Raw genomic sequence first — 14,972 nt, 5'->3', positions numbered from 1 at the left:
CAGGAGGAGGAGTGGTGGTAGAGATGTGCATCCACCATTGGGTGCCACACGTCACCTTCCCAAGTCTGGGTAAAGATCAAATGTCTTTTCGGGTACCAGGCCCCAACAGCTGTTCCTGATGTTAACTATACATGGTGAGTTATGTACCAATGCAAACGTGATTGCTGAGCACTTTGCTCGAGCCTCAGTGTCGAAGAATTACCCCCCAGCCTTTCGCACACTCAAATAGTGGCTGGAAGTGAATGTCCTCTCATTCACTACACGCCACAGTGAATCCTATAACGCCCCACTTACAGAGTGGGAGCTCCTCAGAGCCCTTGCACATTGCCCCGACACAGCTCCTGCGCCTGATCGCATCCACAGCCAGATGATTAAACATCTCTCATCTGAATACAAGCGACATCTTATCATCATCTTCAACCGTATCTGGCATGATGGCACCTTTCCATCGCAATGACAGGAGAGCACCATCATTCTGGTGCTCAAACCCGGTAAAAACCTGCTTGATGTGGATAGCTATTGGCCCATGAGCTTCACCAATGTTCTTTGTAAGCTGCTGGAACGTATGGTATGATGGCGGTTGGGTTGGGTCCTGGAGTCATGTGGCTTGCTAGCTCCATGTCGGCGCGGCTTCCGCCAGGGTCGCTCTACCACTGATAATCTAGTGACCATCGAGTCTGCCATCTGAACAGCCTTTTCCAGACGACAACACCTGAGTGCCATCTTTTTTGGCTTACGTAAAGCATATGACATGACTTGGCAACATCATATCCTTGCCACGTTGTATGAGTGGGGTCTCTGAGGACCATTCCCAATTTTTATCCAAAACTTCCTGTTGCTCCGTACTGTCTGTGTCCAAGTTAGTGATTCCTACAGTTCCATTCATATCCAGGAGAATGGAGTCCCACAGGGCTCTGTATTGAATGTGTCTCTATTTTTAGTGGCCATTAACAGTCTAGCAGCAGCTGTTGGACCCTCCGTCTCATCTTCTTCTGTATGCAGATGACTTGTGCATTTCATACTTCTGCTCCAGTACTGTTGTTGCTGAGCAGCGCCACCAGGGAGCCATCCACAAGGCGCAGCCATGGGCTCTAGCCCATGGCTTCCAGTTTTCAGCTGCAAAGTTGTGTGTCGTGCACTTCTGTTGGCGTCGTACCGTTCATCCGGAACCCACACTTTACCTTAAAGATGTTCCACTCACTGTAGTGGAGACATATAAATTCCTAGGACTGGTTTTTGACGCTCGATTGACTTGGTTCCCTCATCTTTGCCAGCTTAAGCAGAAGTGCTGGCAGCACCTCAATGCCATCCATTGCCTCAGCAACACCAATTGTGGTGCAGATCACTGCACGCTGCTGCAGCTCTACAAAGCCCTTGTCCAATACTGAATTGACTCTGGCATTGTGGTTTATGGTTCAGCAGCGCATTCAGCATTGCATTTACTTGACCCTGTGCACAACTGTGGGGTTAGACTAGCGGCAGGAGCTTTTAGGACGAGTCCGGTGACCAGCATACTGGTGGAGGCTGGTGTTCCTCCACTACAGATCAGACATGCACAACTGCTCACCAGTTATGCAGCACACATTCATAGTTCCCCTGTGCATTTGAATAACCATCTCCTTTTCCCACTTGCGGCAGTCCATCTCTCGCATCAGGCCCAGATCGGGGCTAAGGATTGCGGTTTGCATGTGGTCCCTTCTCTCCAAACTGGATTCCTTCCCTTTACCACCTCTGCTTGCGGCCCATTCACATATACCTCCATCGTGTATGCCTCGGCCACAGCTCTGGACCTTTTGCATGGCCCTAAGGACTCCGTTAACCCCCACCGCTCTCCGCTGTCACTTCTTCTCGCTTCTTGACGTGTTCCGGGGCTCTGAAGTGGTTTACACCGACGGCTCAATGGCTGATGGTCATGTAGGCTTTGCATATGTTCATGGAGGACATATTGAGCAGCCCTCCTTGCCAGTTGGCTGCAGTGTTTTCACTGCAGAGCTGGCGGCCATATCTTGTGCTCTTGAGTACATCCGCTCATGCCCTGGCAGTCATTTCTCCTGTGTACTGACTCATTGAGCAACCTACAAGCTATCAATCAGCGCTACCCTCGCCACTTTCAGGTAGTGTCCATTCGGGAGTCCATCTATGCTCTAGAACAGTCCCGCCGCTCCGTGGTGATTGTATGGACCCCAGGACACGTCTGAATCCCTGGCAACGAACTTGCCAACAGGCTGGCCAAACAGGCGATGCAGAAACCGCTTCTGGAGATAGGCTTCTCCAAAGCAGACCTGTGTTCTGTCTTACACTGCAGGGTTTTCCAGCTTTGGGAGATGGAGTGGCATAACAAACTGAGTCATTAAGGAGACTATGAATGTGTGGAAGTCTTCCATGCGGGCCTCTCACAGGTAATGAGTTGTCCTCTGCCAGCTCCGCACTGGCAGAGGGACCGATGGCCTCGTAGTGGTCCCTTCTCCCGTCTTTAAACCAACCAAACAACTTACCTAAGGTTCCTTCGCAGTTACCTTCCTTGTACCTACGTTTGACAGCCAATTTATGCAGTTGGCCTTCTTAGAAATGTCTTCCTCTTCACTGAACGATCTACTGTGGTATTAATTAAAGTGTTGGAGAACTTCAAAAAAATCTCATGATTCCTCAGTACTTCGGTATCTCTCTTCTTTCTACACTGATTCTGCTGTCAATCTTATCTACTCTATAGTATTACTGAAGTGTTATCTGCGTGTATATACTGAAGAGCCAAAGAAACTGGTACACCTGTCTGATACTGTGTAGGGCCCCCGCAAGCAGAAGTGCCGCAGCAGGAATTGGCAAGGTCTCGACTGATGTCTGAAGTAGTGCTGGAGGGAATTGACACAATGAATTCTGGAGGGCTGTCTATAAATCCCTAAGAGTATGGGGTGGTGGAGATCTCTTCCAAACAGCACATTGCAAGGCATTCCAGATGTGCTTAATAACTCTCCTGTCTAGGTAGTTTGGTGGTCAGCGGAAGTGTTCAAACTCAGGAGAGTGTTCCTGTAGGAATTCTGGATGTGTGGGATGTCTCATTTTCCTGCTGGAATTGCCCAATTCCATTGGAATGCACAATGGACATGAATGTATGCAAGTGATCAGACAGGATGTTTAAGTTTGTGCCACCTTTCAGGGTCGTATCTAGATGTCGGGGCTCCCATATCATTCCAGCTGCACATGCCCCACATCATTACAGATGCTCCACCAGCTTGAACAGTTCCCTGCTAACATGCAGTTTCTCCATACCTGTACACGTTCATCTGATAGATAAAATTTGAAATGAGACTTGTCCGACCCTACAACATGTTTCCAGTCATCACCGGCCCAAAGTCTGTGTTGGCAGGCCTAGGTGAGGGGTAAAGCTTTGTGTTGTGCAGTCATCAAGAGTACATGAGTGGGCCTTTGCCTTTAAAAGCCCGTATCAATGATGTTTCATTGAATGGTTCGCAAGCTGACACTTGTTGATGGCTCAGCATTGAAATCTGTAGCAATTTGCAGAAGGTTTGAACTTCTGTCATGTTGAAAGATTCTCTTCAGTCATTGTTGGTCCTGATCTTGCAGGATCTTTTTCTGGCTGCAGCAATGTTGGAGACTTGATGTTTTACCGAATTCCTGATATTCACGGTACGCTCATGAAATTGTTATTTGGGAAAGTCCCCATTTCGCCGCCACCTCGAAGATACTGTGGCTATCGCTCATGCACCCACTATAATACCACATTCAGACTCACTTAAATCCTGATAATGTGCCATTGCAGCAGCAGTAACCGATCTAACAACTGCGCCAGACACACATTGTCTTATACATTCATTTCTGACAGCAGTGCTATCTGCTTATATATCTCTGTATTTGAATATGCATACCTATACCAGTTTCTTTGTCACTTCAGTGTACAATCCAATATCTGATTTCAGAAGCTATGTGACTAGGATGTGATACAGCTGGAATCTTTCAGTGTCTTTGGATCTTTTGCAAGTATAGCTCCTACTCTTATTGTGATTCTTGAATGGTATATCTGCAATTATTACCTAAAATTTATTGCAGAATTCAATTATTCTTTCTCTTCACTCATTCCTACTATCCTTCTGTCACTCTTTCTTCTATTCCTTTCCCTACAGCAGCATTCCAGTCACCCATCATTATTATGTTTCCATCTCCCTTTACATACTTTCTCATATACTTGGGTTACTACTGTTGGCATTATACTACTTTTCCAAGAACACTGAAATGTTCAAAGTAACTCAGTCTGTCGTATCTTCCTTTATGACAAACCATATTCCCATTACACAATTTCCTGCTGCTGTTCTATTACCCTGCTTTCATCTGACCAGAAATCTGTATCTTCCTTCCATTTCACTTCACTGACCCCAACTATATTTGAATTCACCCTTTGCATTTCCCTTTTCAAATTTTCCAGCTTCCCTACCATATTCCAACTTCTAACATTCTCCACCCTGCATTGGTTTTCCATCTTTGTCTTGTGGCCACCTGCTGCATGGCAGTCTCCTCCTCGGCATCTGAGTGGGTACTAACTAATCCAGAATCTGACAGTGTGGAGGTTGCCACGACACTTTTTAGGTGGAAGCAACATGTCCTGCAGATACAAACCATATGCCTTTACTGTAGTTGTTTCCATTGCCTTCTGCACCCTCATACTGTTCATCATTGTTGATTCTTATTCCTTTTAGTGGCATTTTTCCCACTCAAAGTTTTGAAACTCTGTCCACTCCTCTGCAATCTTCGACAAGACATTAGGCAAAATGAGTGTGGCTCTTATACTGAAGGTCTTTGGCTGCCTTCTTTCTGATTTTTATTCAAAATTTAAGCAGTGGCTGGGTTAAAACCTGGGACTCAGGACGTTTTGATTACTAGTCAGATAAGCTATCCCAAGATCATGTGTGATCTATGGCCTGATAAACAAAATTGAAAACTGTGCTGTTGCAAGTGGAAATCCTAGATCTGTAATTAAATTACTACTCCACGCTGAAGCCAAAGATCACAGAACTGGCTTTCTGTAAGCAAACTTAAATTATTTGTTATCTTATGTTTAGAATGGCTCTGATACAGATTTTTAATTTTTTTTACAGAAACACTGCAAAAAGGCAAAGTCACAATTGTGGCTACAGTATAAACCATCACTGTTCCAGCATATTGGCACACACTCCTCACTCAAGGGAAAGGTGCAAAAACTCAAAGTGAGTGGATAATTGTGTTAAAAATATTTGTGTGACTCTCTTTCTCTTAATTGAATGTAAATATATGAATATGTAAGATGAAATATGTCTTATGTTTCAAATACTAGACAGTATGCTTAGTTAAATCTTAGCTTGATACTAATGCATCAGATTTATTGTGCAGGAAGAGCTGGGTATTAAATGTGAAGTTAAGTGTGTGTAAATTGTGAAAAGACAAATGTGATGTCTAACAGCAGTAGGATTAAAGTACGTGCTCAGTTGGTGCTGTTTTTCTGATACTGTGGGCAAGGCAAGAAACTATTATTACCAAGAATAGTTCATAGGTTTTATAATGCCTCTGGACTTGATTAGTAAACTGAATAACAAAATGTGGTTGGGAGAAACACATTCAATATTACATGTTCAAAAAAGAAACATGAAAGAAGATTGTATTCTTCAAAGAGATCTGGAGACACAAGGGTTTCAGGTACATTACACAGGGGTAAGACAGATTTTGAAATCAGGTTTTAAACAGTAGAATATTTTTAGGGGCAGGTGCGGACTCAGGCCATTATTTATTGGTTATGAACTTAAAATTAAAAATGAAGAAATTGCAGGAAGATAGGAAATTAAGATGATCCAACCTAGATAGATCGAAAGAACTAGAGATTACTGAGAGATTTAGTGGGAGAATTAGGCAATAGTTGACTGAAACAGGGAGAAAGAACAAGATAGGTGATAAATGTATAGCTTAGAGATGTGATGATGATGATGATGATGATGATGATGATGATGATGTTTTGGTTTGTGGGGCGCTCAACTGCGTGGTTATCAGCACCCGTACAATTACCCAATCTTTGCTCAGTCCAATTTCACTACTTTCCTGGATGATGATGAAATGATGAGGACAACACAAACACCCAGTCATCTCGAGGCAGGTGAAAATCCCTGACCCCGCTGGGAATCGAACCCGGGACCCCGTGCTCGGGAAGCGAGAACGCTACCGCGAGACCACGAGCGGCGGACTATAGCTTAGAGAGATGAAATAGTGTAGACAACATGGTTGAAATAGGCAATAAGACAAGACCGATTAGAAATCATTGGATAACACACAAGAAAAATTTTTTCATAATATGGGGCCACAGTCATAATATATTTCTTTAAAGTCAGTACCACCATTAGACTATTTTTTGAAACTTCCTGGCAGATTAAAACTGTGTGCCCAAGTTCAAGTTTTGGTCGGGCACACAGTTTTAATCTGCCAGGAAGTTTCATATCAGCACACACTCCGCTGCAGAGTGAAAATCTCATTCTGGAGACTGTTTTTTATTTATAGTGTTATGTTTACACGATTATGATTTTGGCTTCAAAGTGCCATTATAAAGTGTTTTTTACAAATGTTATGCAGTGCCTAAGGTGGCATACTGTCATATTTAAAATACACTATTAGACACATTTCTAAAGGTCAATAAATCTGGTTAAGCCTACTGCTTTGTTTTATCACTGAGTATACCATCTTGATTCAAGATGGTATACTCAGTGATATGGACAGGTAACCTGTTTGGCTAGCCAAGTAATACTTATGCTGTCATCAGAAATGCTGTAAATATTTGATGAGTCACGACCAGAAAGACCTTCACCTTGCATTCTGTGAAGACCTTTTGGATCACGCAAATGAGGAGGAGACGTTCCTTAAGAAAATCATAACTGATGAGATGTGGGTCGACAGTTATGATGTTGATACCAAGGTTCAGTTTTTTCAAATGGTCAGGAAAGGTTCTCCAAGGCAAAAAAGGGCATGTCAGGTCAGGTCAAATATCAGTCATGCTGATAGTTTTCTTTGACTTCGAAGGATTAGTTCATCATGAATTTGTGCTACAGGACAAACTGTTAATCGATGATACTATCAGGACATGTTGCAACACCTGCGAAAAAATGTGAGAAGGAAATGGCTTGAAATGTGGCAAGACAATTTGTGGCTCTAGCATCATGGTACCACACCCACACATCCATCTCAGTTGGTGTGTGACTACTGCACAAGAAACGAAATCACTGTACTGCCTCATTCTTCATATTTTCCAGACCTGTCCCCTATGGACTTTTTTGTTTTTTTATATCCAAAGTTGAAAACCCCATTGAAAGGACAAAGATTAGCAATGATAAACAAGGTTAAAGAAAATTCGCAGATGATCCAGCAAGAGGCATACCAAGACTGCTTCTGGGTGTGGAAACAGCATTGGGAGCAGTGTATCAATTGTGGAGGAGAATATTTCAAAGGAGACCATGCACAATAAGTAAAAGTTAAGCATAGAAAACAATTGTTGATAAATTTCCGGAATTTTTCAAGTAGTGGAACACAAGCTATTGAACCGCTTAGTGTTACTATGTATGACCAGAATTTTCTAAGAATTTCCAAAAGATCTTTCATCTCACAAACTGTGGAATTTGTTATATGTGTTGTCCGTACCTGCCCATATATACGCATCAGTTTCTGCTAACTTTCGCCTGTTGGCATTTCTGTGCCATTTTGTGAATCAAACTGCAACAAGCATGGACACGAGCAAGTTACAAACTGAAAAGAAAGCAACAATAGACTGTTTCCTCAATATTTTCCAAATGTTGTTACTAAAGCAGGATGATTTTTTTTTCTTTAGTTGCTAAACTTCTCTAGAGCAAAATGCACATTAAGTTTAAACTTCGTTCACAGTTCCTCTGTCTATATTGCATTTGAACTAGTTATGCCCGTTTGTTCAGTAAGTTTACAATGACCGATTATCTGCTCTGCCAAGTGTAAAAATCTCCTAGTCTTCTTGTTGGATTTATTGACTGTAAGAACCTTTCTTGTATATGACACTGTGGTTACTGGTTACTAATTCTTGCCTCTTCACTAACAGTTATGGTACCGTCAGATCTGTTTGTAGCCACATATATATTATTCACAAAGCAAATTGGTTACCTGGCAAGGGTGGCAGCATCCTTGTGTTCACGCCTAAGAAGAATGGAGGGGAGGTTATAAATGTCTACACTCCAGTACTCTTATTAGAAAAGTGCTGTCACATACTACATGTTTTAGATGCCATTGAACGATGTACCTATTAATAACAAGAGCAGAAATGGGTCGTAAAGTATGAGGTGGCTTCGAAAATTAAGTGACACATTATTATGCCATGTCGAGTAACTTCCATTGAATATGCTTCCAAGTGTTGCAGATACTTGGCACTATTTTTCAACACAAGTCATCATTTATCTCTAAGTTGAAATGTTCTACCAATCATTCAATTCCTTGATGATAGAGATCCATTCCCCCCCGCTCCCTCCCTCCCCCCTCCTCCCCATGTTCTTTAACCTTGCCTACAAGATGGAAATCCCATGGTGTAAGATCTTCCTTCCCTCCTGATAAGCATCGTCCATGTCTGTGTGGCCGTAGTGAAATTGTTGGCACCATTTCACATGGTTCGACACAACATTGCAGCTGGTCCATATACTACCAGTATTTCACGGTAAATCTGTGTGCAGTGTAGATGCTTTGGCCACAAGAATTGTACTGGTCCACCTACTTCAGCAACTAAGTATGATTGCAGTTGCTGCAACATTTCAACTGCACACTGTGATGCAACTGCTACCAATACCACAGCTGAAATGTCTGCATGAATTCCACAATATTTGCACTCTTCTGACAATGTGTTACTTTTGTTGCACAATGATCTTGGCATGGGACACCATGTGTAACTTGGTTTCTGGGTCCCTATGTATATATCATGTTGGCTGTTCACAACAGTTCGCTGGCAGTATTTGTGAAACTAACTTCTCCTGTGATATCGTTACTTTTCAAGGCTGTGTCTGTCGACTGTCATCTGCTATTTCAGTCAGAGATGGTAATGTCGACTCCTTGACTGAAACCTTGGTGATGGGTTTTATTAGATTTGCAATCGGGTACCAGTAGCTTCAAGAGATGTTCCAAAGACAGTAGTGATCATGCCATTTGGGTTGTTTCAGTTTTTGTTTATGCCTTTTGGCCTTAAGAATGTAGCACAGACTTGGCAGCACTTTAGTGAGGAAGAGATAAAGGGATTGGCATCTTGTTTTGTTTGTCCTAATGACATTTCGGTGTTGTTGCTGGATACTCTCACATGAACAGCATCTGTGTAAAGTTTGCAGGCAACTCTTTGACCATGGAGTGTTGTTAAACAAAATACATACGTCGTGCACAAGAACAAAGTCACTTTTCTTGGACATACTGTGCATCAGAAGGTATATTGCCTCTGCTAGGGGTCATCACGGTGAAACAGTCCCTGCTGAAGCTGGCAATCTACCTAGAGCTGAGACAATATACGACAGTAATAAGTTTTTGCAACACCAAGGGTTGGCAACCGATTAGGTGGACACCAGAAGTGGACAAAGCATTTAGTGATATACAAGCAAGCCTCAGCCAGGAAATGTTGCTCACACACTCAGTTTATTACATAAAGTTAACTGTTGTTGTAGACACATGTCGGTTAACAATTGGGGCAGCACTTCACCAGCTCGTAGTAGGACAACGGCAGCCACTGCAATTTTTCTCCAAGAAGTTGTACCTATTACAACAGAAATGGAGAGAATGTACACTACTGGCCATTAAAATTGCTACACCAAAGGAAATGCAGATGATAAACGGGTATTCATTGGACAAATATATTATACTAGAACTGACATGTGATTACATTTTCACACAATTTGGGTGCATAGATCTGAGAAATCAGTACCCAGAACAACCACCTCTGGCCATAATAACGGCCTTGATACGCCTGGGCATTGAGTCACAGAGCTTGGATGTCATGTACAGGTACATCTGCCCATGCAGCTTCAGCACGATACCACAGTTCATCAAGAGGAGTGACTGGCATGTTGTGACGAGCCAGTTGCTCGGCCACCATTGACCAGACATTTTCAATTGGTGAGAGATCTGGAGAATGTGCTGGCCAGGGCAGTAGTCGAACATTTTCTGTATTCAGAAAGGCCTGTACAGGACCTGCAACATGCGGTCGTGCATTATCCTGCTGAAATGTAGGGTTTCGCAGGGATTGAATGAAGGTTAGAGCCACGAGTTATAACACGTCTGAAATGAAATGTAACGTCCACTGTTCAAATTGCCGTCAATGCGAACAAGAGGTGACAGAGACGTGTAACCAATGGCATCCCATACCATCATGCCGGGTGATACGCCAGTATGACGATGATGAATACATGCTTCCAATGTGTGTTCACCTCGATGTCGCCAAACACGGTTGCAACCATAATGATGCTGTAAACAGAACCTGGATTCTTTGACGTTTTGCCATTCGTGCACCCAGGTTTGTCGTTGAGTACACCATCACATTCGCTCCTGTCTGTGATGCAGCGTGAAGGGTAATCGCAGCCATGATCTCAGAGCTGATAGTCCATGCTGCTGCAAACGTTGTCGAACTGTTTGTGCAGATGGTTGTTGTCTTGCAAACGTCCCCATCTGTTGACTCAGGGATCGAGACGTGGCTCATGATCAGTTACAGCCGTGCGGATAAGATGCCTGTCATCTCGACTGCTAGTGATACGAGGCCGTTGGGATCCAGCACAGCGTTCTGTATTATCCTCCATATTGTGCTAACAGTCATTGGATCTCGACCAACGCGAGCAGCAATGTCCCGATACGATACACAATCATGATAGGCTACAATCTGATCTTTATCAAAGTCAGAAACATGATGGTATGCATTTCCCCTCCTTACATGAGGCATCACAACAACGTTTCACCAGGCAATGCCAGTCAACTACTGTTTGTGTATGAGAAATCAGTTGGAAACTTTCCTCGTGTCAGCATGTTGTAAGTGTCGCCACCAGCGCCTACCTTGTGTGAATGCTCTGAAAAGCTAATCATTTGCATATCACAGCGTCTTCTTACTGTCGGCTAAATTTCGCGTCTGTAGCACGTCATCTTCGTGGTGTAGCAATTTTAAAGGCCAGTAGTGTATGACAGGGAAGTGTTGGCAATCAATGAAGCAATTAAATATTTCTGCTCACAAATACAAGCTACCTCAGTGACTGCATTTACAGGCTACAAACCCATCACATCTGCCTTTAAAAACACTAGTGATAAAGTTCTCACTGAGACAGTTCCATTATAATGAGTTTGTAAGCCAGTTTGACAGACATGGGCCATGTAAGAGCTGTAGGGAATTTAGTGCCGGACTATCTTTTGCATATTTGTGAGATTTCACAGATTATAGACTTTCATAAGCTCACAGTGGAACAGATTGTGGGTTCAGAACTACAGAAACTGTTAAATGGTGTGTCTACAGATATGAAATTCAAACACCCTGTGTGCCTAACTCTTAAGCCAAAGCTGTGGTGTGACCCAAGAGCCAATGCTACAATAGGGTTGCTGACAGCCTACATTGTGTGGCTCACTAGGAAAAGAGACGTGCACCTTTGGGTACGTTCCTGCATTCCTTGTCAGCAAAATAAAGTGGGTCGACATTTACGTGCTGGTATTGGAAATTTTCAAGATACCTCTGCTAGATTCACAAAGATTTATATGGACCTGGTTGCACCTCTTCCACAGTGAGAGGATCACCAGTATTTATGTGCAGATGTAGATAAGTGAATAAGGTGGGCAGAGGCAGCTCCAATTGTCGAACTAGAGCAAAGACATTTCTGCACATGTGGGGCCTACATTTCTGATGCCCCTTCATGTTACAACTGACAAGCAATATCTATTTGAGTCCACACTGTTCCTAGAGCTGTCCAAATGTGTGGTTCCCAAGGACACCACATGACTAGCTGCCATCCCACCAATAATGGTATGATGGAATGGTGGCATGGAACTCTGAAAACAGCATTGATGTGTCAAGAGAGATGGATGGAAGCATTACCATTAGTGTTGTTAGACCTGTGAACAGCTCACAAATGCGACATTGGTGCATCTGGTGGCTGAGATGATTTATGTCAAATTACTGCAGATTTGAGGAGACTATTTAGTGCAAACTCGAAGCACCTTACTTAGTAGGTGCAGCAGCTAAAATGTCACTGCACAAATATGCATTGCCCACCACCTTCTTGCCATGACGCCCGTGAGGTTATTGTATGCAGAAATTTGCACAACTGCTCTCACGTAATGTTACGAACAGACTTGGACAAGTTGTCCTTACAACCATTGTATACCAACCCTTTTCAGGTGCTGGGTAGACACACAGGCAGTGGACATGTTGTGCAATGGTGTTTCAACGAAGGTACTGTTTGAGTGCTTCAATGACCTCTGACACAGTGAATGCAGAATGAACTGAAAGAACACCTAGCACATCACCCAAGACACCACCACAACTGATAGATTTGTCACCACCACCACCACCACCACCACCACCACCACCACTACAGCTCACGAGACACCAGATGCACCGAAGAGCTGGCCATTGGGTTAAATTAAACTATCAAGACATTCCAGGGGTGCCGCTTTTTAGAAGTAGTGGGATTGTGTGGCAGTGAAATTTTTTTCATACTCTTGGGTACTGTGATGTCAGTGTCTGAGGTGTTTTCTTTGGTGGATGTTGTTTTTTTATCTACATCTACATATATACTCCACTAGCCACCAAACTATGTGTGGCAGAGGGCACTATTCACGCCAAAGTCATACTCTCCCCCCTCCCCCCTCTGTTCCACTAGTGGATCACGCAAGGGAAAAACGACTGTCTGAATGCCTCAGTATGAGCTCTAATTTCCCTTATCTTTGAATGGTGATCATTGCGTGATTTGAAAGTTGGTGGTAATAATGTATGCTCTGCATCCTTGGTGAAGATCGGATTTTGGAATTCAGTGAGCAGCTTCTTTCATTTAGCGCGTCATCTATTTGCAAGTGTATCCCACTTCAAACTTTCTGTGAGATCTGTAAAGCTCTCACGATGGCTAAATGTACCAGTCACAAATCTTGTCACTCTTTTTTTGGACATTCTCAATCTCTTGAATCAGTCCCAACTGGTAAGGGTCGCATATAGACGAACAATACTCAAAGACTGGACGAAATAAAGTATTGTAAGCAATTTTCTTTGTTGAAGGACTGCATCGCTTCAGGATTCTACCAATAAAATGCAATCTAGAGTTTGTCTTACCCGTTCCTTGTGTAATTTGATCATTCCATTTGAGATCATTTCAAATAGCCACACTCAGATACCTGACAGATGGTACCGCTTCCAAAGACTGGGCATTTATATTTTACTCGTACATTAATGGGGATTTTTGCTTTGCTATATGCAGAAGGTTACACTTACTAATATTGAGACATAACTGCCAGTCATTACACCACCCATTTATTTTCTGCAAATCCTCATTGATTTGTTCACAACTTTCATGTGATACTACTTTCCTGTAGACTACAGCATCATCGGCAAACAGTTTAATGCCTCTGTCAATACCATCAACCAGATCGTTTATATAAATCGTAAAAAGCAGCGGACCTATTAAGCTGGCCTGGGGCACACCTGATGTTACGCTTGTTTCTGTTGAAGTCTCTCCATTCAGGATGACATACTGCTCTCTGTCTGTTAGAAACTTTTTATCCAACCACATATGTCATCGTATAGAAAAAAGCATGCAGTTTTTGGAGCAAGCGACAGTGTGGAACTAAGTCGAACACCTTTCAAAAGTTGAGGACTATGGCATCATCCTGGTAGCTGGTATGTAGAGCCTGTTGTATATTGTGCACAAAGAGGGCCAGCTTTGTCTCACATGACCGCTGTTTCCTAAAACTGTGCTGGTTTCTGCAGATGAGCTTCTGAGAGTCTAGAAGGATCATTATGTCTGAACACAAAATATGTTCCATGATTTTACAAAATTGGTGTCAGTGAAATTGGCCGGTAATTATGTGCATCTGATTTTCCACCCTTTTTATAGATTGCTTTGCATCTTTGTCATCATGTTATGTCGTTCCCTAACTTTTTTGACTGTTCTTGTTGTTACGTAATTTTAACAAGATTTGAAATAATTAAGAATTTCATTTATTCATTGTATGCTATACATATTCTATTTATGTAGTGCAGATCCATGCCTACAGGATTTAGGTCTAGATAATATAACCTAAGTAATGAGGGAACAGTTTTCTTCCAAAATTTTGTCAGTGGAATAAGAGCAGGTTGGTGCTGCTTAATTCCCAAAGTTCCCTAGGTACTTCTATTTTTTATGTCCATTTCAGGTTGATATTCCAAAGTTTTCCTATCATATATTGGAAGTGAACATGAAATGAAATTCTGCATTTATGGCAATGAAATGTTGTCTGGCATTGTTGTTTGACAATACTCTTTTCACACTATTGCTTAGCAACACTTATTCAGGGAAGAGTGTATGAATCCACAGTGTGTCTAAATAAACCACTAGCCACTTTAATTCTGCTGCGTTATTTTTTCATACAAAATTCTAATGCAGTGGCTCTTCTGCACATAACTGTCACTTGAGCACCTCTTAAAATAACATTCTATCGGTCAGTTTCTTGCCACCTCTGAAGTCCAGTTCTGTGTGACAAAATGTGTGAAGCTTTTACAAAGAGAGTATTTCTTCATATTGTTAACAATATCCCAGAAACTGTCTAATGTAATTTTACTTAATCTCCTTTAGGGATGATGCTTGAAACCCGCCCCAACCAGCATTGTGACCTTCCTCCTGTTATCTTCTCACTATTGACTTATTTCTCAGCAATTACTTGCACATTCCATGGCACCTGTCAGCACTATCACACCTTCCTCATTCTCATTCTCAATAAGATTAAGGTCGTTAACAAGC

The 14,972-nt window shown here is 42.5% G+C and overlaps 1 protein-coding gene across 2 annotated transcripts in view; it reads left to right on the top strand.

Annotated features, from left to right (window-relative positions):
- Positions 1–14,972, top strand: part of LOC126187538 (alpha-1,3-mannosyl-glycoprotein 4-beta-N-acetylglucosaminyltransferase A) — an 875,060-nt gene that overhangs the window by 842,413 nt on the left and 17,675 nt on the right. For both annotated transcript variants that reach the window (XM_049928685.1, XM_049928684.1), the window contains one exon: positions 5,109–5,216. In XM_049928685.1, the coding sequence (XP_049784642.1) occupies positions 5,109–5,216 (108 nt within the window). The remainder of the gene's footprint in view (positions 1–5,108; positions 5,217–14,972) is intronic.

Source organism: Schistocerca cancellata, chromosome 5 (genome assembly GCF_023864275.1).
Source record: "Schistocerca cancellata isolate TAMUIC-IGC-003103 chromosome 5, iqSchCanc2.1, whole genome shotgun sequence".
Classification (NCBI taxonomy): domain Eukaryota; kingdom Metazoa; phylum Arthropoda; class Insecta; order Orthoptera; family Acrididae; genus Schistocerca; species Schistocerca cancellata.
The sequence above is the reverse complement of the archived record's forward strand: the minus strand, read 5'-3'. Positions and strand labels throughout refer to the sequence as shown.